At 46.6% G+C, this 27303-nt stretch overlaps 1 protein-coding gene across 3 annotated transcripts; it reads right to left on the bottom strand.

Moving 5' to 3' along the window:
• Positions 1-27285, bottom strand: LOC142464308 (uncharacterized). Of its 3 annotated transcripts, XM_075567792.1 has the most exons (4): positions 27237-27284; positions 26455-26523; positions 9591-9695; positions 1-2452 (listed from the first exon to the last, which is right to left on the bottom strand). In XM_075567792.1, the coding sequence occupies exon 4, from the start codon at positions 2203-2205 to the stop codon at positions 1045-1047; it is 1161 nt and encodes a 386-aa protein (XP_075423907.1). In that variant the 5' UTR covers positions 2206-2452; positions 9591-9695; positions 26455-26523; positions 27237-27284; the 3' UTR covers positions 1-1044. The 3 variants fall into 3 exon arrangements, with proteins under 3 accessions (XP_075423907.1, XP_075423906.1, XP_075423908.1); XM_075567791.1 differs by lacking the exon at positions 26455-26523 and having other exon boundaries at positions 27237-27285; XM_075567793.1 differs by lacking the exons at positions 26455-26523; positions 27237-27284 and having other exon boundaries at positions 9591-10647.
• Between the last annotated feature and the right edge of the window lie 18 nt (positions 27286-27303).

Genomic DNA, 27303 nt, shown 5'->3' with positions numbered 1-27303 from the left:
ATATATATATATATATATATAGTGACATAGTCCCAGAATATTAGGCAGCTGTCTGTCCGGTTTTAAGACAGAAAGTGGAAAAAAGAGAAAAAATTATCCATTCCACAGTTTCACATTTGCTGAGACTGTGGCATAGAAAGTCCAGTCCACAGTTTACAATGGGTCTAGTTCTCCCTCACCTGCTCTCCTAATTAAGGAACAGGTATTAATTGTAGTTAGTTTGGCTGCTTCATTCTCTCTTCTAGAGCCTGGCGGCTAGGGGCACGCTGCTCCCCTGTAGCCAGTTCGGGGTGGATGCCCTTTCATGACTTTCACTGTCCAGAGGAATTGCCTGGACTCTTTGGACACTGTCCGCCTCTCACAGATAAGACTCAATGTTATTTCGCTATACATGATTGTTATTTAAAGTGGATAACCAGCTTAGCTGCCAGCAACCAAATAGAAAGGGCTGGAACAATGTTTAGTCTGTCACCTGATAGGAGTAGGCATTTCATTTTATGAGTTTGTTTCTTAAAGTGACAGTGTGTCAGAAATATTGAGAGTCACTGATATGAGTAAACTGCTAAAGGGTTAATGGCTGAGAGCCCAATGTGTATTTGTTAAAGCTGCAGTCCCCTACTGGGATGAAATAAAACAGGCAGAAGCCCGAGTTATGCACTATAATGCTACGTGTTATCCTTCTGTTTCTCTAAATAACCCTAGAAGACTGTCGTGAAGAGCCCCGACAGGCGTCAGCGCTACAAAAGAGGGCCGTCTGTCACTATATAATATAAAAAAAAAACTCTGTCCCTTGTTCTCTTGATTGGCCCTATCACAGTAAATAACCCCTTTAAAGTGCAACGCATGCCTACATATACCAGTTTGAAATCTATGCAGTCACAGTGTTGCTGCCAAAAAACTGCATATCAGGGCAAGCTTTTGGCAATTGTCATTTCCCCAAAATATTTTTTTTGTGGTTTTTTGTTGTTGTTGGTATTTTGTATATTTTCACATTAATAGTTATAGGGAGACTTCAGTAAGTGATTTATCTCATATTTAGAGCAGTTATAGGGTCACCCCTGTGTGGATTCTTTGGTGTCTAACAAGATGTGATTTGCGAATGAAGCTTTTCTCACATTCGGAGCAGTTATAGGGTGTCACCCTTGTGTGGATTTTTTGGTGTGTAACAAGATGTGATTTAAGACCAAAGTTTTTCCCACATTCAGAGCAGTTATAGGGTCTCACCCCTGTGTGGATTATTTGGTGTGTAACAAGATCTGATTTCTGAATGAAGCTTTTCCCACATTCAGAGCAGTTATAGGGTCTCACCCCTGTGTGGAATCGTTGATGTTTAACAAGATTAGATTTGTGATTGAAGCTTTTATCACATTCAGAGCAGTTATAGGGCCTCACCCCTGTGTGGATTATTTGGTGTCTAACAAGATCTGATTTCTGAATGAAGCTTTTCCCACATTCAGAGCAGTTATAGGCTCTCATCCCTGTGTGGATTGTTTGGTGTGTAGCAAGACTTGATTTATGCCAGAAGCTTTTTCCACATTCAGAGCAGTTATAAGGTTTCAACCCTGTGTGGATTATTTGGTGTGTAACAAGTTTATATTTCTGACTGAAGCTTTTCTCACATTCAGAGCAGTTATAGGGTGTCACCCCGGTGTGGATTATGTGATGTTTAACAAGATTCGATTTGTCACTGAAGCTTTTCTTGCATTCAGAGCAGTTATAGGGTCTTACCCCTGTGTGGATTGTTTGGTGTGCAACAAGACTTGATTTATGCCTGAAGCTTTCCCCACATTCAGAGCAGTTATAAGGTTTCAACCCTGTATGGATTATTTGGTGTGTAACAAGTTTATATTTCTGACTGAAGCTTTTCTCGCATTCAGAGCAGTTATAGGGTCTCACCCCTGTGTGGATTATTTGGTGTTTAACAAGACTAGATTTCTGACTGAAGCTTTTCTCACATTCAGAGCAGTTATAGGGTGTCACCCCTGTGTGGATTCTTTGATGTTTAACAAGATCTGATTTATCAATGAAGCTTTTCCCACATTCAGAGCAGTTATAGGGTCTCACCCCTGTGTGGATTCTTTGGTGTCTAACAAGAGCTGATTTCTTATTAAAGCTTTTCTCACATTCAGAGCAGTTATAGGATTTCTTCCCTGTATGGATTATTTGCTGTATAACATTACTGCATTTCCCACTGTAGGTTTTCATTCCCTTGCTCTTTAAACACTCTCTTTGTCTTGTCTGGTATTGTGGTGTCTGTAAGTTTAGTAAAATGCAGTTGATGTATAGGAATGCTCTGCCGAGTTTCTTGTAAACTTCTTCCAGTTCTCATACAGACTTATGCAATGTTGAAGTCCTTAAAACATATTTCCATTAACACCTCTGTAATTTATGATGTTTGGGACATTTCTTATCTTGCTTCTTGTTCACAGATCAGTCGTGTGCTGCAGATAATCTGTGGTGAGAAAATGTATTAATGTAACATTGCAATGCAACAAAGTACATTTGGATGAGAGACAAATATTCACCGAATTTGACCCTTATAAAATTTTACTTGTGCCAGATACTGAATCATATAATTAAAGTTACATGTTATATTACAGTTATATTTACAATCACCCAGAGGAAGGCAAAGAAACACCCAAATGAATCATTTTACATCTAGAGTGGTGACACTGTTTATTCTAATTCGGCTAGAGCCGCAAGCCGCGAGGTGTCCCGGCTTTTGCAGTGAATTCCCTCGGCGTGCCGCACGTCACCGATGCGCGGTCACGCTATATCGGGAGCGTGCGCGCACGGCGTGCATGCCCAGGGCTCCCCGAAGGGAGCCCTGGTGTCCCGCGATGTGGGGGATTGCGGTGGGGGGCTCCGGGGGACCCGGAGAGGGGAGGGGGAAGCCCCAATTGGAGGACCGATCCTCCGAGGCTCCGGCGCGCGCCCGGCACACCACGGCGCGCGCCCGGTATCTGTCGCGGCCGAGACCGGGTAAAGGTTAGAATAAACTCGGCCGCGACAGTATGTCTCATAAGTGGAAATAAATATGTCCTCTAGTGTTGCACCAAGTCCCAAAAATGACCGGGTAACCGGAAAAAAAAATACCCGGCTAGGTAGTTGTGACTTACCTGCTGGCAGCGGCGGAGGGTGTGGGGACTGCGGCTGTATCCTGGTGGCAGTGGGAGCAGACATCCATCAGGTGGTGGCAGCAGAGGACGTGACTGCTCCCGTGGCTGAAGACATCCTTCACAGCCGGTGCTAGCAAGTGACCGCAGCATGAGCGTTACTATTGGACAGCCGGGGTGGAGCGCTTCGACTTCCCTGTGCCTTTCCTCACCAGTTGTCCTATAGTAATGCTCCTGCTCTGGTCACATATTCCTCTGTTCCCACTGGCACCAGCTGTGAAGGATGTCTTCAGCTGCTACCACCGGCTGAAGAGAGACGTCGTCTGCTGCAACCGCCTGATGGATGTCATCTGCTGCTCCCACAGCCACCGGGATGTCACCATGGTCTTCCTCACCCTCCATAGTGGTCCACCACACCCTCCGGCGCCGGCTGCAGGAAAGTCTTCTGCTGCTCTGCTCCTGCCACATTCCAAAAAGGAGGACAAAGGGAGCAGAGCAGAATGGAAATTACCTGGCACAGGGTTCCATGCCCCTCTCGCGGGGTCTGGGTAATTTCCAGGTACTGAAATTATGGGCGGGTATGCCAGGTACCGGGTAATATTATTATCATAATTTATTAGTAAAGCACCAACATATTCTGCAGTGTGGTACAATGGGGTACATTTTGTTATGTATATTACATAATCAGTTACATACAAGTAAGGACAAACATGCACAAACAGATACAAAGAAGTAATGGGGGCCCTGCTCATGAGAGCTTTCAATCTAGAGGGAATGGGGGACAATGTTCAAACAAGAGGTATCTGACTGAAACTGAAACCTGAGGTCTGGGTCCAAGCCCCAACTGACTCAGGTCTCTGTGGCATTAATGTTCTGATTAGTTGGCAGCCCTCCTCCATAGTTTCTGGTGGAGGCCGCGATCTATGTAAAGAGCTGCCAATTTCACTTCCAAAGCTCAGTCTGATCCTGGCGTGGAGAGTGAACTAAGCAGTGTGCTTTGCGGCTGTGCCGGAGACACCTGAAAACGTGACAGGGAGCCTAACCAAGGCGGGAGATTTGAAAGTGCTCTCTCGTGAATTGCACCAGAGAGGTCTGGGCAGTCTCGATCCCCACAGGAGTGGAAGCAAAACCTGGGTAAACATTGGAATTGGTGCCTGGCACCCAGGTAGCTGGGATTCCCCCCGTATTCCTTGTCTCGGTGAGTAAAAGATCTGTTTGTGATTTTGTGCAGTGCTTACTGGCTCCGGCTGGAATAAATACTCTTTATTGAAATGCTTTGTCCTGTCTGGTGCCTTGATCCGGGTGTTCTGGTCTCCTGTCATAGCTAGGGTTTTACATTTAATTCTAGACGCTATGCAAAGCAAGGAGGAGACGGAGGAGGAGGAGGGGGCGACTTCCATTTTAGTAGTGTCTCCAGTTGTATATATTCCCTCAAATCTTTCTCCAATTAAATTAGGGAGAAATGCCTGTGCTGCATATGGAGCACACCTGAGGTAGCTTGGGAGCTCTATATGCTAATAGATATGTAAAGTATATTTAAATAAGTCCCATCCCACAATTCCTAAAATTATTTCCATACCAACTATATAGAGTTGATGAGCTTAAAACACCATAATGACTGGAATGGTGTCAGACCTAGAAAGACCAGAACCCACAACCACTGCTTTTCTTTGCAGCAGATGTAGCAGTGTGAGCTAAACCAGCTAATTGGTCACAGCATACTTAGCTTTGAGCTCTACTTCTAATTGAGTGCTCACTCATATCTGTATAAAGCACTTTTCCTGTTCACCCTGGCAGTGGGCACGGTAGGGTTAACTATCCTCAGCTTAGTAGGAAAGGAAATTGATTCTTGCAGGTAGGCCATACAGGCCCCTCTCACTACATGCAGATTAGTCTTTTTCCTACAGCTAGGAGCAGGGTTTGTTATTTTCTAAAGGAAAGACTCACCTGACTGTAATTAGTGCACTCACACCAGGGATCTCAGCCTCTCTACCCTGAAGCTCCGATTGGCGCACCCTGCAGGGTGACGACGGAGGCCTGTGCGACCGGGCAGCCCCAAGGAAGCGTGTGTGAACGCTGGGGGTAGAACAGCAGTAGCTGTTTGAGCAGTCGAAGGCTCATTGTTAAACCACCTAGGCGTCGGAGAATGCAGTGGTGAGGGACTCCCAAATAAGTGCTTAGCACGTGCAAACGTGGGCGCACGTGCTACGTTCCCACTGGCGGGCGCGTGCTTGAGGGAGCGAGAGCCAAAACGCTCCGATTGGGCTGACGTCAGAGCGACAGTGCAACGGCACACAGGGTGTGAAGGAGCCCTGACAATGCTGCAGCATGGAACGCTCAGCAGACAGGAGTCAGATGCCAGATACTGATGTCATTACGGAAGCTGGAGGAAGTAAAGGGTCGCTAACGAAAATTAGGGGAGTCCTTAGATTAGTGTACAAAGAACTGAGAGAGTTGAAAAAAAAGCATCAGGAGGTTGCAGAGCAGTTTTAGATCTAAGAACCGTAAATACTTATTTACAAGTAAGGACATTCAAAATGATTTCACTAAACATCATCATTCAGTTAGTAAAACCAAAAGATTTGATGATATCAATAGATCTAAAAGATGCCTATTTACATATCCCTATAGCAAGGAGACATCAAACATTTCTCAGATTTATGATAGACCAGCAACACCATCAATATACGGCTCTGCCGTTTGGACTGGCGACGTCTCCCACAACGTTCACAAAGGTGTTGGTCGCAGAAGAAAAAGGGGCGTGGAAATGTATCCGTATCTAGACAATTCTGATAAAATCACAAAGTCAAGGCGAACTAATACAAGACAAAGACATCGTCATGTCTTTTCTAAAACAACATGGCTGGATCATAAACATCGACAATAGCCATCTAATTCCAACTCAGTCTTTAAAATTCTTGGGAGTGGAGTTCCACACAGCAGAAGAATTGAGATTACCAGAGACAAGAATCCAAGACATTGCAATCCAAACAAAAAAGCTCAGAACAGCGAACAGGTCTTCAGCAGTAGAATGCATGAAATTTCTAGGAAAGTTTACGTCAACCTTAAACGTAGTAAAATGGGCAGGTCTACATATGAGACCATTGCAACAAAACTTCTTACAACCGTGGAACAGAGATCCCTAGGATGTAAGACAAGAGATTTATATAGACCCACATACAAAGAGAGAACTAAAATGGTGGGAAAATACTCAGAACCTGTTAAAAGGGCATACGTTACACCAGATACAATGGGTAACAATTACCACAGACGCAAGCAGCCCAGGTTGGGGAGCCCAGATGGGAGACTTGCTGGTACAAGGTTCCTGGACAAACCAAGAACAGTTACCATCAAACAAGTTGGAGCTAAAGGCAGTGCAGAAAGCGCTGGAAGCATTCCAAAGCCAGGTAAAAGATGGAAATATACGAATACAATTAGACAACAGGGCGGTAGTAAAATATATCGCCAAGAAAGGTGGAACAAGGAGCAAAAGACTGAAGCTAACGTCAGAGATTCTGGCATGGGCAGAAGGCTATGTTACAGAGATAACAGCCATACATATTCCGGGGCCCGAAAATATTACAGCAGAATTTCTCAGCCGCAATCTAGTTAATCCAGGATAGAAAAAGTAGCAAAAGCGCTCAAATGCCAGGCCAAATAATGATGTAGTGCTAGAACCAACATCCAAAGGAAATCCGTAATCACAAATGTAGAGTAGTAGTAATGCAGCCAACAATAATGGGTACAGTCCTCCTGAAGACAGGTAGTGGGTAGTACAAGACCACCCACGATCAATCTCATTGGTAGGTTCCCCTTGTAGCAAAAGTACTCACGTTCCTTGGTGTGGCTGGCTGGTTGTGCAGCTTTCAATGCTGATATGCAGAAGTACAGGATTGTGAGTAGCGCACGAACCGAAAGGAGCAGGAAAGGACCCAAAATCAAAATATATAAAAAGGGTACTTTATTGTGTCATGAGACCCATCCAACGTGTTTCTAACGTCACAGCGTTGATAAAGAACTCTGTGACGTTCGAAACGCGTTGGATGGGTCTCATGACACAATAAAGTACCCTTTTTATATATTTTGATTTTGGGCCCTTTCCTGCTCCTTTCGGTTCGTGCGCTCCTCCCAATCCTTTACTAGTTCATCCAGGAGAATGGGCATTAGAAAAACGAGTGTTCCACAGGCTGGAAGAACGTTGGGGGCAGCCAGAAATCTAATGGCTTCTCATCAAAATCGAAAAGTGGAAAATTATTGTGCAAGTCATTTGCATCCGAGCGCAAGACACATAGATGCCCTCAGTTTCAAGTGGCAATTGAAACTGGCGTATCCGTTTCATCCAATTCCCTTCATTTCAAAGATAGTGAGGAAGATCAGGAGCGATCAAGCAGAAGTGATACTGGTGGTACCATATTGGCCGAGGAGACCATGGTTTACCCATCTCATAGTATAGTGATAAAGTGAAAACAGGCGCAAACAAATAAAAGGGATGAACACTTAATAAGTGAACAGAATAATGCTCTTGAAATAAGTGAAACACAGAAATAAATTAGCGTATATACGATTTACCCCCCTGCTCAGACCCACTGGGAGGGGTAGTCTTCACTCGTCCCCAAAGGTTACAGTAGTAGACACGAAATCCAGGGGGAGCATGGGGAAGAAACAAGAAATAAAACAAAATCTAAGTGCAGCAGAATAACAATGGGAAAAAATTAGTTTCCAAGATCTTGGCTCTATTGAAATGACTACTTACAAGGTGAAAGAGTCAAAACAGCAGGGTTGACTAATAGTCAGTGGTGGGTATGTGATGTAGTTGTCATCAAGGTGGTTCAGGTACTCAGGAGGGTATGGCCCAAATGCAAGAGAGAGAACAAACTGGCATAGCGCAGATCAACCAAGGTATAAAAAAGTTTATCTAAGTAGAAAATACACTCACAATATATAGGATAAAATCGGGCATGTCACACTTAATAAATGTATCAAAGGATATCAACAGCCAGCTGACTCACCATCCCGCAACTCTCCGCGCTCATCCGTCTCTGCCTCTGCTCAACTGCATCACCGCACGGCTCGGCGTCTGATCCGGTTTCGTCGGTTGGTGGGGACTGGACCTTCAGTGACTCCTCTCCAGCAATGGAGAGGAGTCACTGAAGGTCCAGCCCCCACCAACCGACGAACCCTGCTGTTTTGACTCTTACATCTTGTAAGTAGTCATTTCAATAGAGCCAAGATCTTGGAAACTCATTTTTTCCCATTGTTATTCTGCTGCACTTACAGTAGATTTTGTTTTATTTCTTGCCCATCTCATAAACATGGCAATAGATACACCATGGCATCTATCAAATATCAAGGGACTGATGCAATAGGGACCAGTATATCACCCAGAACCCAACCAATGGGCCGTGGTGGCTTGGAAATTGAGTGTGAAACACTAAGAGGAAAGGGATGTTCAGATAGAACAATAAAAACCCTGATGGAAGCGAAGAAAAAATCTACATTAAAGGTATATTACCGAATTTGGTTATGCTTCAAGGACTGGTGTGTGAAACAAAAACAGAAGTTTTTTTCTTCAAAGATTGTGACACTAGTGGAATTCCTACAAGAATGTTTTGAGAGAGGTCTCAGTTCACTGAAGGTGCAAGTATCGGCATTGTCAGAGAAGAATCTAGCAACTGAGAGATTCATTGTCGGTTTTTACAAGAGGTAAAGACCACAAATTTAAGAACAGAGTGCCCGCATGGGATCTATCCCTGGTACTGGATGTTCTGGCCATGGCTCCTTTTTAAACCTATAGAAGAAATAGGATTGATGTTATTATCATGGAAGGTGGCATTCCTGATAGCAATTACATCAGCAAGGAGAGTGGGAGAATTACAAGCCTTGTCTTGTAAAGAACTGTTCCTAATCATCCACCAGGATAAAGCGGTATTGTGACCGGTGTACCATTTCTTACCAAAAGTAGTTTCTCAATTTCATATAAAATCAAGAAATTGTAATTCCTTCATTTTGCCCAAAACCTGGTAATAAATAGGATGAGCGACTGCATAATCATAATGTGGTAAGATGCTTTAAAGTCTATATTGAGAGGGTGCAGGAAATAAGAAAATCAGATAGATTGTTTATCATTCCAGAAGGACAAAGGAGGGGACAAGAAGCGTCCAAAATGACGATATCCAAATGGATTGTGTCATGTTTCAGGAAAGCATATGAAAACAAAGGACAAAATCCACCTTTGAATCTGAAAGCCAACTCAACAAGGGCCATGGCCACTTCATGGGCATTTAAGGCACAAGCATCAACAGGACAAATATGCAAACCAGCAGTGTGGTCCTGTCACGGGAGACCAGGTACTTACAGATTTATACCGGGATCACATTACTGAGCAAAACCAATAAGTAAAATAAATTGTGATTTATTCCTTAGTAACAGGCAAACACACATTGGATTACAATAGGCAGAAGGAAATACACTTACTTTGGGAACTGGGATACAAAACGGACTTTCCTAGTCAAACTTTTTCCTTGCAATGTCAGCAAAGCGTCTTTGGGTCCGGTCTGACCCGTTCTTGGAGGTTGCAATCTGTGGACAGAATCACAGGTCTGATCGGTCTTTCTGATCTCTTTCAAATCTCAAATCTTTCTCTAAATCAAATCTGATCTCTGGCTGGCAACTGACAATCTTATAACCTTTTCAAAGTCATCCCTGCAGTCTTACAGCCAATTTGGAGCGTGGGAATTTCATCTCTGGCCAATTACACACTTTGCCAGGTTTATGAAGCTGGCACCTATGGCTTCAGAAAAGTAATGAGGGCATGTGCGGAAAATGCCATCTTGCCTCACTTAATATTCTAAGCCCCCGCAGGCTCAGTGCCTGGAAGTCTGGGCAGGTGACAACATCCCAGGATGCTAGCCTCTAACGATGTTATCCTGCCCATCTGCTTGCTCACACCTAGGGCACAAGTGTTACTTTGATCTATGGGACTTCAAGGAGAATGGCTGGCACCAACCTGTTGGGGGGGCAGGAATTCCCCTTTGATCCCGAGATGAAAAGACCCTGACTTATGTTACATGTATAAAGTAAAACATTTTCCCTTTACTTTTAAAACTGTCACAGCCTTATCCTGGACTTGAGTAACCCTCAAACTCCTTATACTGGAGTTAAGGTGACCTGGGCAGGGTCCCTTTATACTAGGGATATATATAGTGCGAGGATAAATTTAACCCCTTATGCCCCGTGTAGGTTATGGTGATACTTTAACCCTTTGTGTCCCGGTTACCTGCAACACTTGGGTCCCAGAGCTGACACTCTAAGAACCCCAAACATGGATCAGGGGTAACAGGGTGGGCTTAAACCTTTATTACTGCTTAAACCTTTATTAATAAGCCTAGTTACCTCTTCACCCTCACACCTCCCTACCTCAATATGCAGGCTTTGTTACGAGCGCCTTGTCCGGCTGTTTAACTGGCCTGACACTTGAGGTTTTAGGTTCACTCGGCATGTCCTATCTGGAGAGGCCATCAGCGTTTCCATGCGCGCTGCCTTTCTTGTGCTGAATGGAAAAGTCAAATTCCTGCAAGGCTCCAGCGGAGCAATTTACCATTCTCTCCAGATACCCTTTGTAACCAAATCAGGGGGTTGTGATCCGTGATCACGGTGTATGTTCGGTCATACTGATAGGGCTGCAGCTTGCGTATAGCCCACACAATTGCCAAAACACTCTATTTCAATGGTGGCATAAGCCACTTCTCTGGGCAGCAATTTCCTACTCGGGCACACGACAGGATGTTCACCCCCCTCCTCCCCTACTTGGCCGAGTACCGCACCGATACCATAGTCCGAGGCATTGGTCGGCACTAAAAATGGTTTGGAGTAGTCTGGTGCGCCTAGAATAGGTGCACTAGCCAGTGCTGTCTTTAATGCCTGAAACGAAGTTTTGCAGGCAGGAGACCAGGCTACGAGAACTGGGAGTTGCTTACGTGTCAAATCAGTCAGGGGTTTTGCAATGGCACTATACTGGGAAACAAACTTCCTATAGTATTTTCCTGCGGTGCCTAGAAAAGCCATGACCTGCTTCTTGGTTTTGGGCACAGGCCACTGAACGATGGCTTCTACCTTAGCTGGTTCTGGCTTAAGGTGCTTACCCCTCACTCTGTGCCCTAGATACAATAACTCGGCCATACCCACTAGACACTTTGTAGGTTTCAGAGTCAGCCCTGCTTCCCTAATTCTTTTTAGCACCGTAGCCACATGAACTAAGTGAATTTCTCAGGAACTACTAAACACTGCAATGTCGTCCAGGTATGCACGTGCAAAACTTTGCATCCCTTTCAGCAATCGATTGACCAGGCATTGGAAGGTAGTCGGGGCATTCTTCATCCCAAATGGCATCACTAAGAATTCATAGAGGCCACTTAGAGTAATGAATGCTGACTTCTCCCTCGCCTCCTTGGTCAAAGGGATCAGCCAGTAACCTTTCGAAAGATCCGTGGTAGTCAGATACCATGCCCCCGTGAGTTCATCTAGCAGCTCATCCATGCGTGACATGGCATACGCATCCGACACTGTCAAGCCCAAGGGCTCTGAGACTGTCTAATTACACTAGGGCCAACATCTCAACTTCCCTCTCTATATTGCCCTTCATCTCTGCTGATACCCGATAGGCATGCTTATGCAGGGGTCTCTGATCGCCCGTCTCCACTGGGTGATCGGTTATATATGTTCTGCCCAGCTTGTCCGTGAACAGAACCCTATACTACCCTAACACTGCCTGCGCTTGCACCCCGCTGCTGTGCACTGAGCTGGGACACTATCTCTACCTGCTCCACTGTGCCCCCCCTGCCTAGATTCCCCTAGGAGGTCAGGCAGAACATTGCTCACCGTGTCCCCCATCGGTGGAAGCCATCACAGATGCCACACTCAGTGCAAAGTACTCTTTTATCATATTTATGTTATAAGTCTATGACTTTGACTCCACTTTACGATCCTCCCTCTCCTCTCTCAGCTCTGCTACAGACCCTGACAACCTGGTCAGGAACTACAACTCTGCCTTGTCCTCCTCTCTTGATCTACATGCCCCGCTTTCTCTCTGCCGCACTCGCCCTTCTAACCCTAGACCCTGGTTAAATTCCCATATGCGCATGCTGCATTCCTCCACTCGTTCCTCTGGAGGAAATCTCATACTCTCGCAGTTTTCCTTCACTACTAATTTATGCTATCCTGGTTCAACTCTGCCCTCTCGCAAGCTAAACAAGCCTACTTTTATTCACTAATCAACATGCACAAGTCTAACCCACGCCGACTGTTCTATGTCTTTGATACTCTACTCAAGCCACCCTCAGCTGCCTCTCCTTCCTCCATCTCCGCTCAGGACTTTGCTGACTATTTTAAGGAAAAGGTGGAATCCATACGTCAGAATATCCCCTCTGTCTCTTCCTCCCATCCTACATCTCTTCCTAACTCTCCTCCTGCCTTCCTTGACTCTTTTCCACTGTCTCAGAGGAGGATGTGTCGCTGTTGATCGCCTCTTCTCCCTCTACCACTTGCCCTCTTGACCCCATTCCCTCCCATCTCCTAAAACCTCTTGCTCCTACTATAATCCCTACGCTCACACACATTTTGAACTCCTCCCTCTGCTCTGGAACCTTTCCATCCTCCTTCAAACATGCAACAGTCATACCATTACTCAAAAACAGCAAGCTTGACCCTACCTGTCTTTCTAACTATCGACCTGTCTCCCTCCTGCCTTTTGCCTCTAAACTCCTTGAACGTCTTGTATTCTCTCGCTTGCTCCATTTTCTCAACACCTATTCTCTCGTGACCCTCTACAATCTGGCTTCCGCACTGCTCACTCCACGGAAACAGCCCTCACTAAAATAACTGACGACCTCCATGCTGCCAAAGACAGAGGTCATTACACTCTGCTCATATTACTCAACCTCTCTGCAGCATTTGACACCGTGGACCACCCTCTTCTCCTTCACATTCTCCATACTCTTGGTATTCGGAACAAAGCGCTATCCTGGATCTCATCCTACCTCTCCCATCGTACTTTCAGTGTCTCTTCTGCTAACACCTCCTCCTCCTCTATTGATCTCTCTGTGGGGGTACCCCAGGGCTCTGTCCTGGGACCTCTTCTCTTTTCTCTGTACACACTCTCTCTAGGTGACTTAATAACATCTTTTGGGTTTAATTATCACCTCTATGCTGACGACACACAAATATACTTTTCAACACCCGACCTTACACCTGCTGTACAAACCAAAGTTTCTGAATGTCTCTCTGCTATATCATCCTGGATGGCCCTCCGCCGCCTTAAACTCAACATGGCTAAAACAGAGCTCCTCATACTTCCTCCCAAACCTGCCCCTACTACCTCCTTCCACATTACTGTTGGAACTACGATCATTCAACCAGTAGCCCAAGCACGCTGCCTAGGGGTCACACTCGACTCCTCTCTCACATTCGCCCCTCACATTCAAAACATTTCTAAAACCTGTCGCTTTTTCCTCCGCAGTATAACAAAGATACGCCCTTTCCTCTGTTGCTCGACTGCTAAAACTCTGACTCAGGCCCTCATTCTCTCCCGTCTAGATTACTGTAACCTCCTGCTGACCGGCCTTCCTGCCTCTCACCTGTCTCCCCTACAATCTATCCTAAACGCTGCTGCCAGAGTCACGCTACTCTTTCCTAGATCTGTCTCAGCATCTCCGCTCATGAAATCCCTCTCCTGGCTTCGGATCAAATCCCGCATCTCACACTCCATTCTTCTCCTCACTTTTAAAGCTTTACACTCTTCTGCCCCTCCTTACATCTCAGCCCTAATTTCTCGTTATGCACCATCCCGACTCTTGCGTTCTGCTCAAGGATGTCTTCTTTCTACCCTCTTTGTATCTAAAGCCCTCTCCAGCCTTAAACCTTTTTCACTGACTGCCCCACACCTCTGTAATGCCCTTCCCCTCAGTACCGACTAGCACCCTCTCTATCCACCTTTAAGACCCAACTTAAGACACACTTGCTTAAAGAAGCATATGAATAGCACTGTGGATATTCTGAACACATGATACATAAAGCTTAGCCCCCTGCAGACGCACTTACCAGAACTCCCTCCTACAGTCTCTGTACGTTCTCCCTACATACCAATTAGACTGTAAGCTCCTCGGAGAGGGACTCCTCTTCCTTAATGTTACTTTTATGTCTAAAGCACTTGTTCCCATGATCTGTTATTTATATTATCTGTTATTTATTTGATTACCATGTGTATTACTACTGTGAAGCGCTATGTACATTAATGGAGCTATATAAATAAAGACATACAATACAAAGTCCTCGTTCTTCCTGTCTCACACCCTAACAGTAGAACGTAGTTGCACTCATTCATCACTCTGAGAACCGTGTACGGAACAGACCAGGCAGCCATTAATTTGTTCTGCCGAGTGGGCTTTAGAACAAGTACTTGCTGCCCTGGGATGAATGTTCTGCTACGAGCGTTCTGGTCATACCAAGTCTTCTGCTTGCTCTAAGCCTCCCTGAGATTAGCCTGTGCCTACCCCATAAGCATTTCTAACCGGTCTCTGAGATCTACCACATACTGTAGCACAGAAGCATCAGTATTGGTAGTCTCCCCTTCCCATCCGTCACAGAATAAGTCAAGAGGTCCCCGGACCCTGCGACCATAAAGCAGCTCAAAGGGAGAGAACCCGATAGATTCTTGCGGTACCTCTTGGTATGCAAACAACAAATGCTGCAGGCGAATCTCCCAGTCCTTCCCTTCAGCCTCTATAAAAGCTTGAAGCATCTGCTTCAGGGTGCCATTGAACCTCTCACATAAACCATTTGTCTGGGGGTGGTAAGGGGTCATACGCTGGTGCTTCACCCCGCATGCGTCCCAGAGACACTGTAGCAATTCACTCATGAATTGCAACCCTTGATCAGTTAGAATCTCACTAGGGAACCCAACTCTAGTAAAGATCACTAACAATGCTTTTGCTACTGCCCTAGCATCGATGGTGGCTAGCACTACAGCCTCAGGGTACCGACCGGGTGGCAAAGTCCACCACTGTTAGGATATAGCGTTTGCCCGACCAACTTGGGATCATGAGGGGTCCCACTAAATCTATAGCTACCCTCTGGAAAGGTTCCCCAATTATCGGTAGTGGGTTCAGGGGTGCTTTCACACGATCGCCCACCTTACCCCCTCGCTGGCAGGCATCACAGGATCGGCAGAAATCTGCCACAGCCCCTGATGCCCCCGGCCAGAATTAACGCTGCAACAGCCGGGCTCTCGTGCGAGTTACCCCCTGATGCCCCGCTAGCGGTATGGAGTGGGCTACCTGCAGTAACTGCTGCCTATACTCCCTCGGTACCACTAACTGTCGCCTACCGGTCCAGACCCTATCTAGACCCATATCCGTCTGCTCCCTGTACAAAAGCTTGCGGTGCCATAAGTACCGATCTGACCCACTGGAGGAGGCAGACTCGGGCGCCCGAAGTCTCATGCCCTCCAAGCTAGGATCAGACCGCACTGCATCCCTAATTCTGGCCACCCACCCTTAGTCGCCAAGTCGGGGGACACTGGGACATGTAAGGGAGAAAGTAAGTCGGGACACGGTTGCGACCCAGTCTGGCTTACCTGTCCAGTCTCCTCAGAGACTCCAGGAACGGTTGGTTCCAAATGCAGGGGGACGGAGGATTCTGTAGGTGCGATCACCGATGACTGGCTCCTGGTGATCGCTGCAAAATTACAGCCGATGTGCCCCAGGTCATTGCCAAGTAGGACCTCAGCATCTAACCTGGGCAAAACCCCCACCTCACTCATGCCACGTCCAGCACCCCAATCCAAAAAGACCCGGGTAACCTGGATGGACTGCGGTCTTCCGTCTGGCATGGTCAATTGCATCCCGGTGCCCAGGAGCAAATCCTCTGTCCAGACCATATCGGGTCAGAGTCACAGTGGCACCAGAGTCCAACAAGCCGGCTACTTGTCGGTCCCCAATGGTCCCTGTACGCAGATGCTTCTGCCGGACATTGTTGGGTTGCACCCCGACTGGTGCAACCTGATGTTCCTCTGCAAGGTCCCGAGTAGCAAGTGCAGGGGTCTCCGTGGACGTTTCCCTTAGGGATGGCCCGACGGCAGTACTTGGTTCCTGTGTGTGTGCCAGGTGTACACGGGCAACCGGTCTCGCAGCTGAAGCGCCTTGCCCCTGATGGGGTCCACCGGACTTGTCACAGTCCGGACAGTCTGGTCTGAGGTGACAGACTTTGTTGCAAGAATAACACCGCCTTTCATGTTTAAACTCTGCAGCTTTGGGTGCATCGCCTTCTGCTGCAGGCTTGTGCGTCCACTGAGGGGTGAATTTGGCTCCCTTGGCCAGAATGGCCACATCTTTGGGAGCCACTTTCTTGTTGATTAAAGTCCTGCTGGTCACATTTTCATCAGCCAGCTTTGCAGCTTCCACATGGGTTTTAGGTTTACGGTCAAAAACCCATGCCTTCACATCCGAGGGACACTGCTGCAGCAGTTGCTCTTGGAAGAACAAGTCCAGTAACGTGTGGCACTTGGTGATCCCACAACCCTCCACCCACTGGGTCCCATGCAATGCCATGCGGGATCAATAGTTGACAAGGACTCCCGGGGGTTTTTTATCCCGTCCTGAATTTGCTCCGGTATGATTCTGGGGTCAGGGAGTATTGTGCCAGCAACATAGTTTTTACATGACTGTAGTCATCGCCATCCTCTCCTGGGATAGCCTGAAATGTCTGTTTGGCCACACCAGACAAGGGGTTAAGTCGCAAAATCCAGTCCCGTTGTGGTACTCTGTACCTTCGACACTCAGTCTCAAAGTCTGTTAAGAATCTGTCGATCTGGTCTGTGCCATAAAAAAACTTGCTGAAGCGGTGGTGGTCCACGCGGGGAATATCCTGTTCCCCGTTGACAAGGTGAGACCGGGGGGCTTTCCGTGCACTGCTGCAAGCATCCGAATCCGCTCATCTGCTGTAGCCCCCTCTCCCCATGAAGCAAGGAGTGCGGTGAGTCTAGGGGTGGAGAGTCTGGTAGCCACAGGGACTACCCCCTCTGCATTCCCTAGAGCCAGTCCACTAATATCCAATTGGTCATCCTCTCCCTCCCCATGTCCTTCCAACACCAGGGCTGGAATAACCTCCTGCGCCCCGGGTTGACTGGTGACCACTGCAATTGCAGATGAGGGGCCATGCCCCTCCGGTGAAACAATTCGGGCTTCATGAAATTCCAAGTCCTCCTCCAGCTGTATCTTAAACCGACCATTCGTCGGTAAACCATAGCTGTCACACCGGCTAACGACCCTGGCACGGTCCCATGACTGGAATCGTCCTGATAATTGATCCATGTTCGCCCGCAGGCACTAAGCTAGGTGACAAAGAGAACCTGCACTTCCTCTGCTTTGCAAAACGTGTGTAAGTTACCTTTGGTTTGGAAAGCTCGCAATCTACGAGTTCTCTCACTATATTGTAAGACCCCACAAGATTTTACAACATAGGCTCAGATCACACACGCTGCCACCAGTAAATACGCCTGTCACGGGAGACCAGGTACTTAAACATTGTCCAGAGGTGAAAAAAACATTTCAGCGGGGATAGGCGATTGCCCAGGTCTGGAGAACAAAGGGCACCCAGTGTGGACACCTTTTGTATCTGCCAGACCTGTTGGAGCCTGCCCAGCGGGTGGCATTGGGTAAGCTGGGGAAAGTGGCGCGCATAGGCACTTTCCCCATTGGCTAATCCATATTTCCCGCCCTTCAGGCTTTTCATGCCGGCTTGGCCCGCCTCCTCCTCTGACGTCAGGCTAGAGACAAGCCTGTTTCTATTGGTCGGAAGGTATGAAAGGAGATGCCCCAGTCAGAGAACCAGGCGATTTTGTGGCTTGAGTCGATGAAGCTAGGGCGGGCTTTTCAAAGTTGCTCTCTGTTCGAAACAGCAGAAGAGGTCACCCCTCGAAACGTCGCCCCCCTAGTTTGCTTTCCTTTTTCCATTTTTGTGATTTTTTCCTCTTCTTTCATGTTTTTTTCCCCTTCTCCTTCTTTCCCCTCTACCCCCTTTAATTTTTGATTTTCTCTATGGTGATATTTATTCTTGCATTGGCGTTTTGGCTATTGTTGCTATATTTTCAGTTTATTATTAGTGTCATTAAATTATTCATATTCCCTACACTGGTATTCGCCTATATCTATAGCTGTGAGACAGAGAGTGCTGGTACTATCTTTTGGTTTATGGAACATATTCGTTCCATAAAAAGAAAAGATCCAATGTTACCAGTTTCTAAACATGTCACTGATTGTCCTTTGGGCAGTCTATCAAACTTTCATTTTTCAGTTGTTGAACTTGTGTCTATGCCCGTAAGAGGGGGTGATAGACAAAAACTACTCAATCAGCGTGAGATGTTTTGGATCCACTCTTTAAATACATTATTTCCTGCAGGAATTAATACAGAATGGGATTTAAAACATTTTCTATGAATTTTGCTTGCTATGTTTCTGCTTTATATTATTGACTGATTTTTTGATCATTAAGATATTTACTTAAATTCCTGTTCAGCTTTCCATATGATCATATAAGATATATATTTATATATATTTTGTGTCTGACAGTTCCTTTTAGCCTTCATTATTATTATTATTTTTTTCATTCATTTTTTTCATTCATTTCTTTATTTTTTCATGTGTTTCTCTAGCATATTATGTTCTATACATGTGTTTCTGTAGCATATTATGTTCTATACATGTGTTTCTCTAGCATATTACTGTATGTTCTATACATGTGTTTCTCTAGCATATTATGTTCTATACATGTGTTTCTCTAGCATATTATGTTCTATACATGTGTTTCTCTAGCATAGTATGTTCTATACATGTGTTCCGATTATTTTAAACTTTGGCAGATTTATTACCCGAGATCAAATTTATTGTCTTCAGTGAGATTGATATGAATATATGGTTTATATTCTGCTATATTGCATCAAGTTAACGAGTTAATGAGTTATGTACATATTGATTATTTATTATAGATTTGGACATATGTATTTCTATGCTTCCACAGTTGATATTTATGTGTTATTGATTTTTTTATTTTTCTTGGTCTTTTTTATTGCATTTTTACCTGTTCGTTATCTCTTTGTGGATTTCTTCCCTCGGAGCATTACGACCTTTCCTGTGTTTCATTTTCACAGGGGATTTGTGTCCTGGGGGGTTGTTTTTACCTGGGCACAGGTAGGCGGTGCTTTTGAGGGTGTTTTCCATATAAGAGTTTGTTTGAGACCATTGAAACTACTCTTTGATAAAGCGCACCATGCGAGAAACGTGTTAGAGGTTTCTCTTTTAAATAGTTCATGTCCCAATAAATGTTTTGTTATTTTTTCATTTTGGCCTCCAGTTCTCTTTTTTCATTGCTGTGCTCCTAGTTTTTCCCCTGTTCATCTAACCTGGCGGGAGCTGTTGCCTTTGCAGAGAGTCGAGGAATGGAGCCAGGGGGACCGGTTCAGGTCGCCCCAGTGGTTCAGGGGGTACCCGTGGTCTCAGGGACCCCGGTTCGCTCCCCAGAGGATATTATGGCTATAGTAGCAGCTTTGGGTCCGGGGGCTACTCCAGCAAAGAGAATACAGTGGATGAAAGCTAAACAACCACCCCCCTCCTCCCCACCCACGGCATCCCCCATGCCCAGCGCACCTCGGGACTACTCTCAGTACCGTCCACCCAAGATAACTCACCAGAGTTTTGGAAAGTTGATAAACGGTTGTACGGATCTTGATGGGTTCCTGCGGAGCTTTCAGAAGCAATGCCAGCGGTACTCTCTCCTGCCAGTCGAATGGGTCAAGTTCCTGTCCCCACAGCTGACCAGCCGGGCACAGGAGGCATACGACGCAATCAAATCAGATGCAAGTGAGGATTACAAGTATGTGAAAATGGTTCTGCTGAGACGGTACCGCATTAATCCCGAGACCTCGGCATCTGACGCGGGTGGCACCAGCTACCGCGGCTCCTGCCAAATCGGGCATGTAAGCCAGCAGCGACTTCCAATGCTGTCCCGAATTGGAGGACCAAGCCTCCCCCTGAGGAGAAGACAGCAAAGCCTGCAGGATTTACGCATGAAGCGCGGTGTTACCAGTGCAAGCAGAGCGGGCACCTGAAGCCCAACTGCCACGACCTGCGGCGTTCCAGCTACCCCCAACTGGGGAAACGCACTCCAGCAGCCAAACCAGTCGCCTCCGTGGGACTGGCACCAACTAAGAAGCAGCAAGCAGCTGTCCAGCAGCGGACAAAGGCGGTGGCCCCTACACCTTCTACAGGCGGCATAGCAGTAGAGACAGATGGGCACCCAGTTGCAGCTGTCGGACTGCAAGCAAATGATGTCCAGGGGGAAGCATTTGAGACCAGTGACCATCGGAGCTCTCCAGGCAGCCGGCCTGATCGACTCCAGTGCTACAGTTACTCTGGTGCGACTTGATATGGTAAGCCCAGAGGATCTGCACCCTGGACCAGGGATACAGATCACCATGCCAGACCGGGGACCTCGGTCAATCCAAGTCGCCCGGGTGTTTGACTGGGGTGCCGGTCATGGAATAAGAGATGTGGGTGTTTTTCCAGGGTTGGATACCGAGGTGCTACTCGACAACGACCTAGAACACCTCATCTGCTCTTTTGCACTCAAAGATGCTCCTGTGGCTGCAGTCACAAGGAGCCAAAGTCAGGCACTTGCCCAGGCAGGGGAGCCTTTGGTACCCCTGGCCACATTTGGGACCACTGATTCCTGCGGTTCTTGCGGAGACTGACCAGTTAAGCCATACCGAGTCAGTACCGTGTCCTGACCTCCCTGTAAAAGTCCCTGTTTTCCCACCCCCTGACTAAGTGACTGAGGATGAGTGGCTGGAGCTGGGTACCCAGTTCAGAGAAGCAGTGCAGTCCGATCTCAGCTTAGAGGGTATGAGACTTTGGGCATCTGAGTCTGCCTCTGAGGGTGGGTCGGATCGGTATATCTGGTACCGTTGGCTCTTGTACCGGAAGCAAAATCCTGGGGCTCCAGATTTATTTATAAAATGTTTTACCAGGAAGTAATACATTAAGAGTTACCTCTCGTTTTCAAGTATGTCCTGGGCACAGAGTTAAGATGACGAATACATGGTTACAAATACAGTTACATAAGTGAACAGGGTATACATTATGTACAAGACATAAAATGCACAGTTAGAGATAATATATATTATAGGCGTATGTAACAGTTACAGACCAGATTAAAATGTGAGACAGCTTTAGTTTTGAAAGAACTTAGACTGGTGGTGGCTGTGAGAGTCTATGGTAGATTGTTCCAGTTGTGGGGTGCACGATAACAGAAGGAGGGTCCGGATACTTTGCTGAACCTTGGGACCATGAGCAGTCTTTTGGAGTAAGATCTCAGATAAGTGCTGCATGTGGTAAGGGTGAGGAGCTTGTTCAGATAGGTGGGTAGCTTACCCAGAAAGTATTTGAAGGCAAGACAGGAAAGGTGAGCTTTGCGCCTAGACTCTAGTGATGACCAATCCAGTTCTTTGAGAATTTCGCAGGGATGTGTGTTGTAGTTGCATTGGAGAACAAAACAGCAAATTGAATTGTAGAGGGTGTCAAGTTTGCTAAGGTGGGTTTGGGGTACCGAGCCGTATACTCTGTCCCCATAGTCGATAATTGGCATTAGCATCTGCTGTGCGATACTCTTTCTGACCAGCAGACTTAGGGAGGACTTGTTCCTGTAAAGTACACCTAGTTTGGCATACGTTTTGGATGTCAGGGTATCAATGTGTATCCCGAATGTTAAATGGGAGTCAAACCATATGCCCAAGTATTTAAAACTAGTAACAGGAGTTAAGGTGGTGTTAGCGTTGGTTCGGATCTGGATTGGTTTCTGCTGCGATTTTGAGGAGAGAATCCAGTCTAGCAAGGAATGGTTGTGAGATTTCAGGTGTCTCCTTGTGGGTTGGGAAATGAGTTGCGTTAGGTTAAGTGACTTGATTTGTACGTATCTGGATTTTGTGGTTTTTAGGGTCGTGCCAATTGAAGTTGAAATACCCAAAAACTAGCAGCTCACTCTTCTCATTCAGAGGAAATAGAGCCAACAAACTGGGTGATATCAGTCAGGGACTGGAGAGGGGCTTTATGGGCCGGTAGATGCCAGCAACCAAGATGGGCTTAGAAAAGGGGAGGCAAATTTTGCCAACTAGGATTTCAAAAGACGGGGGGCAATTTAACAGTGTAAATTGTAAGGTGTCTGCAATATAAAATAACCCCCCTCCTCCTCCTTTCTTTGACCTATCCCTCTTAGAAATGGAGTATCCCTGAATGGCGATATTTGTATCGGGGGTTTTAGGGGTTAGCCATGTTTCTGTGAGAACGATGGCTTTGAGTTTATACATAAGGCACCATGCCCTTAATTCATCCAGTTTGGGCAGCAGGCTCCAGATATTTATGTGAGCGACAGGGGTATGGGACAGAGTTAAAAAAGGAGGGCCTGGGTTAAGTTCAATATCACCTGCAAAAGAGAGTAATACTATGAGTAGAAATTTGAGTAGTTGTTTGGCAAGTTGTACATTTGTGATGTTTGCTTTTACAGTGAGCAGTGTGCTGGTTTTCAGAGATCTCCACCAACTTCACTAGATAGTGCAAGGCTTTTGAGTAATCCAGGGTGTATGGTGATGTTGGGTGTGGGCCAGGAGGGAGGAGTTTGTAGTGGATAGAGAGAGTAACCTTTCCATGAGACCACGAGAAAGAACAAAGTTGAGGTATATACCAGGTTCATTATTACAGAGGTAGGTAAAGTTGCATGAACCTGTGTTGAGCCAAGTGAGTTTGTGCAGACTAAATAGCAGGAGTTTGCCTTTTCCTTGTCAAAAAGACAAAGATAGGGTATGGACTGGTAGGAGACAGTGGTACCCAGGGAGTAAAGGCAGCAGTTGTTGCAGGTAGCCCACTCCATCCCACTAGCGGGGCATCAGGGGATTGCCCACACTAAATCCCGGCCATTGCAGCGTTTCTACTAGCCGGGGGCATCACGGGCAGTGGCATATTTGTCGCTTCTGTGATGCCTGTCAGAGGGTAGGCAAGTCGGGTGACCGTATGAGGATCCCCGTGAAACTACTACCGGTGATAGGTAAACCTTTCCAGAGGGTAGTGGTAGATATAATGGGACCCCTTCTGGTCCCTAGCGGGACGGGGAAGCGCTGCATCCTCATGATGGTCGATTTTGCAACCCGATACCCTGAGGCTGTGGCACTGTCCTCGATTTGAAGCTAAGAAGGTGGCAGAAGCACTGATAGGCAAACCTACCCTAGAGAAAATCCCTATCGAGATTCTAACCGATCAGGGGAGCCAATTCATGTCTAAATTGCTCCACTGTCTCTGGGAGGCGTGTGGGGTGCCAACCCTCCGCACAACCCATTACCACCCTGTAAAGGAGTCCCTGGGTTAAACTCCTTTTACAGGCTGGAAACTGCACTGGTGTCGGGTTCCCTACCTGAACTGAGAGGTGGAGGTAATTAAACTCCTGATTGAACAGGTATAAAAGGCAGGAAATGAGAACTTGTCACTGTCCCTGTTTGGAGTCTGTGAGAGGATCACAGATCACAAAGCGCCCGCCTGCAGGGATCCAGGCTGGTTGACCAGAACATTTTGCCTGACAACCGTGAGGAACCCACAGCCTCACCCAGCAGTGAAGCTGTACCAGAAAAGGGTAAAAGGACATCTTGCAGTTGGAGAAATCGAAGACGCCGGACCAGCATCAATCAGATAAGACTGTATACATTGTTCCCTTGTCTTTCTAATATGGTTTATATGGTTTGGAGTTGGTAACCAGCTTAGTTGGCCAGCTGTCGTTAGAAATGGCCACAGCAAGGTTTAGTTAGTCTCCTGAAAGGAGTAGGTGTTTGTTTTATGATTTTGTGTTTTGCCTTAAAAGGAAAGTAGCCCCAATGTTTTGGTTGCTGTTTTGTGGAGAATAAAATCACTCAAGTTTGGTTTACCCTAAAAATTACATGGGTGCAATTTGATTTGACCTCGCCTATAGGCCGCTCCGTCACACCTCCCCAGACAAACGGACTGTGTGAGCGGTTCAATGGTACCCTGAAGCAGATGCTGCAAACCTATGTAGAAGCTGAACAAGGAGACTGGGAGACTCATTTACAGCATTTGCTGTTTGCATACCGAGAGGTACCGCAAGAGTCCACTGGGTTCTCCCCCTTTGAGCTCCTATACGGTCGCAGGGTCCATGGACCGCTTGACCTGTTCCACGAGGGATGGGAAGGGGAGAATACTACTACTAATGTTCTGTGCTACAGTATGTAGTAACTCTCAGAGACCGGCTAGACCGACTCATAGGGTTGGCACAGGCTAACCTCAGGGATGCTCAGACCAAGCAGAAGACTTGGTATGATCAAAATGCCCATAATAGACAGTTCATCCCTGGGCAGCAAGTGCTTGTTCTGAAGCCCCCTCGGCAGAACACACTCATAGCTGCCTGGGCTGGTCCGTATAGGGTACTTAGGAGGATGAATGAGTGCAACTATGTTGTACAGTTAGATAGATAGAGAGACAGGAAGACATAGGACTTATATTAATATGGTTAAGGAGTACTTCCAGAGTGTGGCATCAGTGATGGTTTTGTAGCATACCGATGGGGGATCCGGCGAGCCAAGCTCTGCCCGACCTCCTAAGGGAAGCTAGGCAGGGGGCACAGTGGAGCAGGTAGGGATAGGTCCCCAGCTCGATGCACTCCAGCGGATGCAGGCATGAGCTATGCTAGACCAGTACCAGGACCTGTTCATGGATAAGCCGGGCAGGACCCATATCGGGGATCAGAGTGCCTATCTGGTATCAGCAGAGGCGAAACTCGGTTCTGTGTTGACTACAGGCAGCTCAAGACCCAGATGGTATCGGATGCCTATCCCATGCCCCGCATGGACGAGCTGCTAGATGAGCTCGTGGGGGCAAAGGATGACTACCATGGATTTGTCCAGGGGGTACTGGCAAATCCTAGTGACCCAAGAGAAGTCAGCTTTCATCACTCCAAGCGGCTTATATGAATTTCCAGTTATGCCATTCAAGATGAAGAATGCCCCGGCTACCTTCCAACGCCTCGTCAATAGGTTACTGGAAGGGATGCAGGGTTTCGCAAGGACATACCTGGACAACATAGCTGTATTTAGCAATGCCTGGGAATCCCATTTAGTGCATGTAGCCACTGTGCTGAAAAGGATAGGAGAAGCAGGGCTGACACTCAAACCATCGAAGTGTCTAGTCGGGATGCAGAGGTACTGTACCTCGGGAAGAGTAGGAGGGGGGCATCTCAAGCCTGAGCCGGTTAAGGTAGAGGCAATTCTCGAGTGGCCAGTGCCCCGAACAAAGAAGCAGGTTATGGCTTTCTTAGGCACTGCTGGCTACTATAGGAAGTTCAGCACCCTGGCCAAAACACCTGACTGACCTGACCCAGAAGAAACTTTCGGTTCCAGTTACCTGGTTTCCCGCTTGTGAGGAGGCATTCCAGGCTCTGAAGTCTGCCCTGGCTAGCACTCCCACCCTGGCAGCCCCCAACTACAGCAGTTCGTGGTGCAGACCAATGCCTCGGACTATAGTTTCGGTGTTGTACTAAGCCAGGTAGGCGAGGACGGGGGTGAGCACCCCATCGTCTACCTGAGCCGCAAGCGGCGGCCTCGGGAGGTGACTTATGCCACCATTAAGAGAGTGCCTAGCAATCGTGTGGGCACTCAAGAAGGTACAGCCCTACCTGTGTGGTGGAGCTTTTACGGTAATCACAATCCCCTCAGCTGGTTACAGAGTGTGTCGGGGGAGAAAGGAAAACTTCTGCGCTGGAGCCTTGCCCTGCAGGAATTTGACTTTACTATCCGGCACAAGAAGGGCAGTGAGCATGGCAATGCAGATGGACTCTCCCGACAGGACATTCCCAGCGACAAGAAAACATCCAGGATATCCAGGTCTGCGGAGCCACCTGATGGGGTGCCTGCCTCAGAGCCTTCGTCTTGAGGGACGAGGATTGACAGGCTAATAAAGGTTAAGCCCTCTGGTTACCCCTGAACCCGTGGGGTCCCTGGTAACTACATAAGCACCATAAGCCAGGGATAATACATGTGGAAAATAAAGTGACCGCTGCTTTTTTCTGTTTTCATGTTCCCTTGGCCCCAGAACTGTGAGATTTCTTGTGAAACGAGGTTACAGTAAGAATTTACTAAAACGGGCATATCAAAGAGCCCTGGGCACAAACAGACTCTTTCTTCGCAACGATTACAAATGACAAAACTGATGATGGTAGAGTCATCAGATACGTTATCACATACAATACCAAATGGAGAGAAATGAGGACCAGTTTTCAAAAGCATTGGCATATCCTTTTAAATGATGAGAACCTAGTGGACACGGAAACAAAATAGTTCGTAGCCATTTTCAGAAGAAGGGACAAAGTAGGAGTAATTGGCTGACTGATCACAATAAAGGATCTTACAAACGTGGCTCTTGCAAGGCCTGTCAATTCATGATGACAAGTAAAACATTCACGTATAACGATGATACTAAAAATTTTGCTCAAAACGTTCATTAATTATTAAACCGGCTGTTTTATCTTTATGATTACATGTAAATGTGGCCTCAAATATGTGGGCAAAACCCGCACACAGCTGCGAAGGAGGGTGCTGGAACACATAGGATCCATCAAAAACTCACATGATACATCAATCTCAAGACATGTGAGAGAACAACATGCAGGCAATACAGGGGTGCTCCCTTTCCAGGGCATAGATCGCCTATTACCAACATACGTACAGGTGATTGGGACAAAAAATTACTTCAAAAGGAAGAAAAATGGATCTTTAATTTAAACACGGTCACCAAAAGGACTAAAAGGATTCATGTTTGCCCCATTTATAGAATAGACTGTTGGATATTTAATTCATGATTGACAATAAGGAACCTCCCTCAAGTCTTTGTTTCTACATATGAGACACATACTGTATATGCAGAGTTCTTGTGTTATTATATACAATGTTATCTTTAATATCAAAGAAGCCTCCCTGTGCTTAGCACATGATCACAGAACATGTTTTTATTATTTTAAAGTACTCACTGTGTGTATATGTCGCGGTCTCTGAAATCCGTTTTTTTTTCACTCTGAAAGCAAAAGAGAAGCGTCA

This window comes from Ascaphus truei, chromosome 12 (genome assembly GCF_040206685.1).
Source record: "Ascaphus truei isolate aAscTru1 chromosome 12, aAscTru1.hap1, whole genome shotgun sequence".
In the NCBI taxonomy this organism is placed as follows: domain Eukaryota; kingdom Metazoa; phylum Chordata; class Amphibia; order Anura; family Ascaphidae; genus Ascaphus; species Ascaphus truei.
The sequence above is the reverse complement of the archived record's forward strand: the minus strand, read 5'-3'. Positions and strand labels throughout refer to the sequence as shown.

Bases quoted from the DNA above. Each gene is read 5' to 3' on its own strand.
- LOC142464308 (XM_075567791.1), bottom strand. From the start codon at position 2,205: ATGAAAACCTACAGTGGGAAATGCAGTAATGTTATACAGCAAATAATC.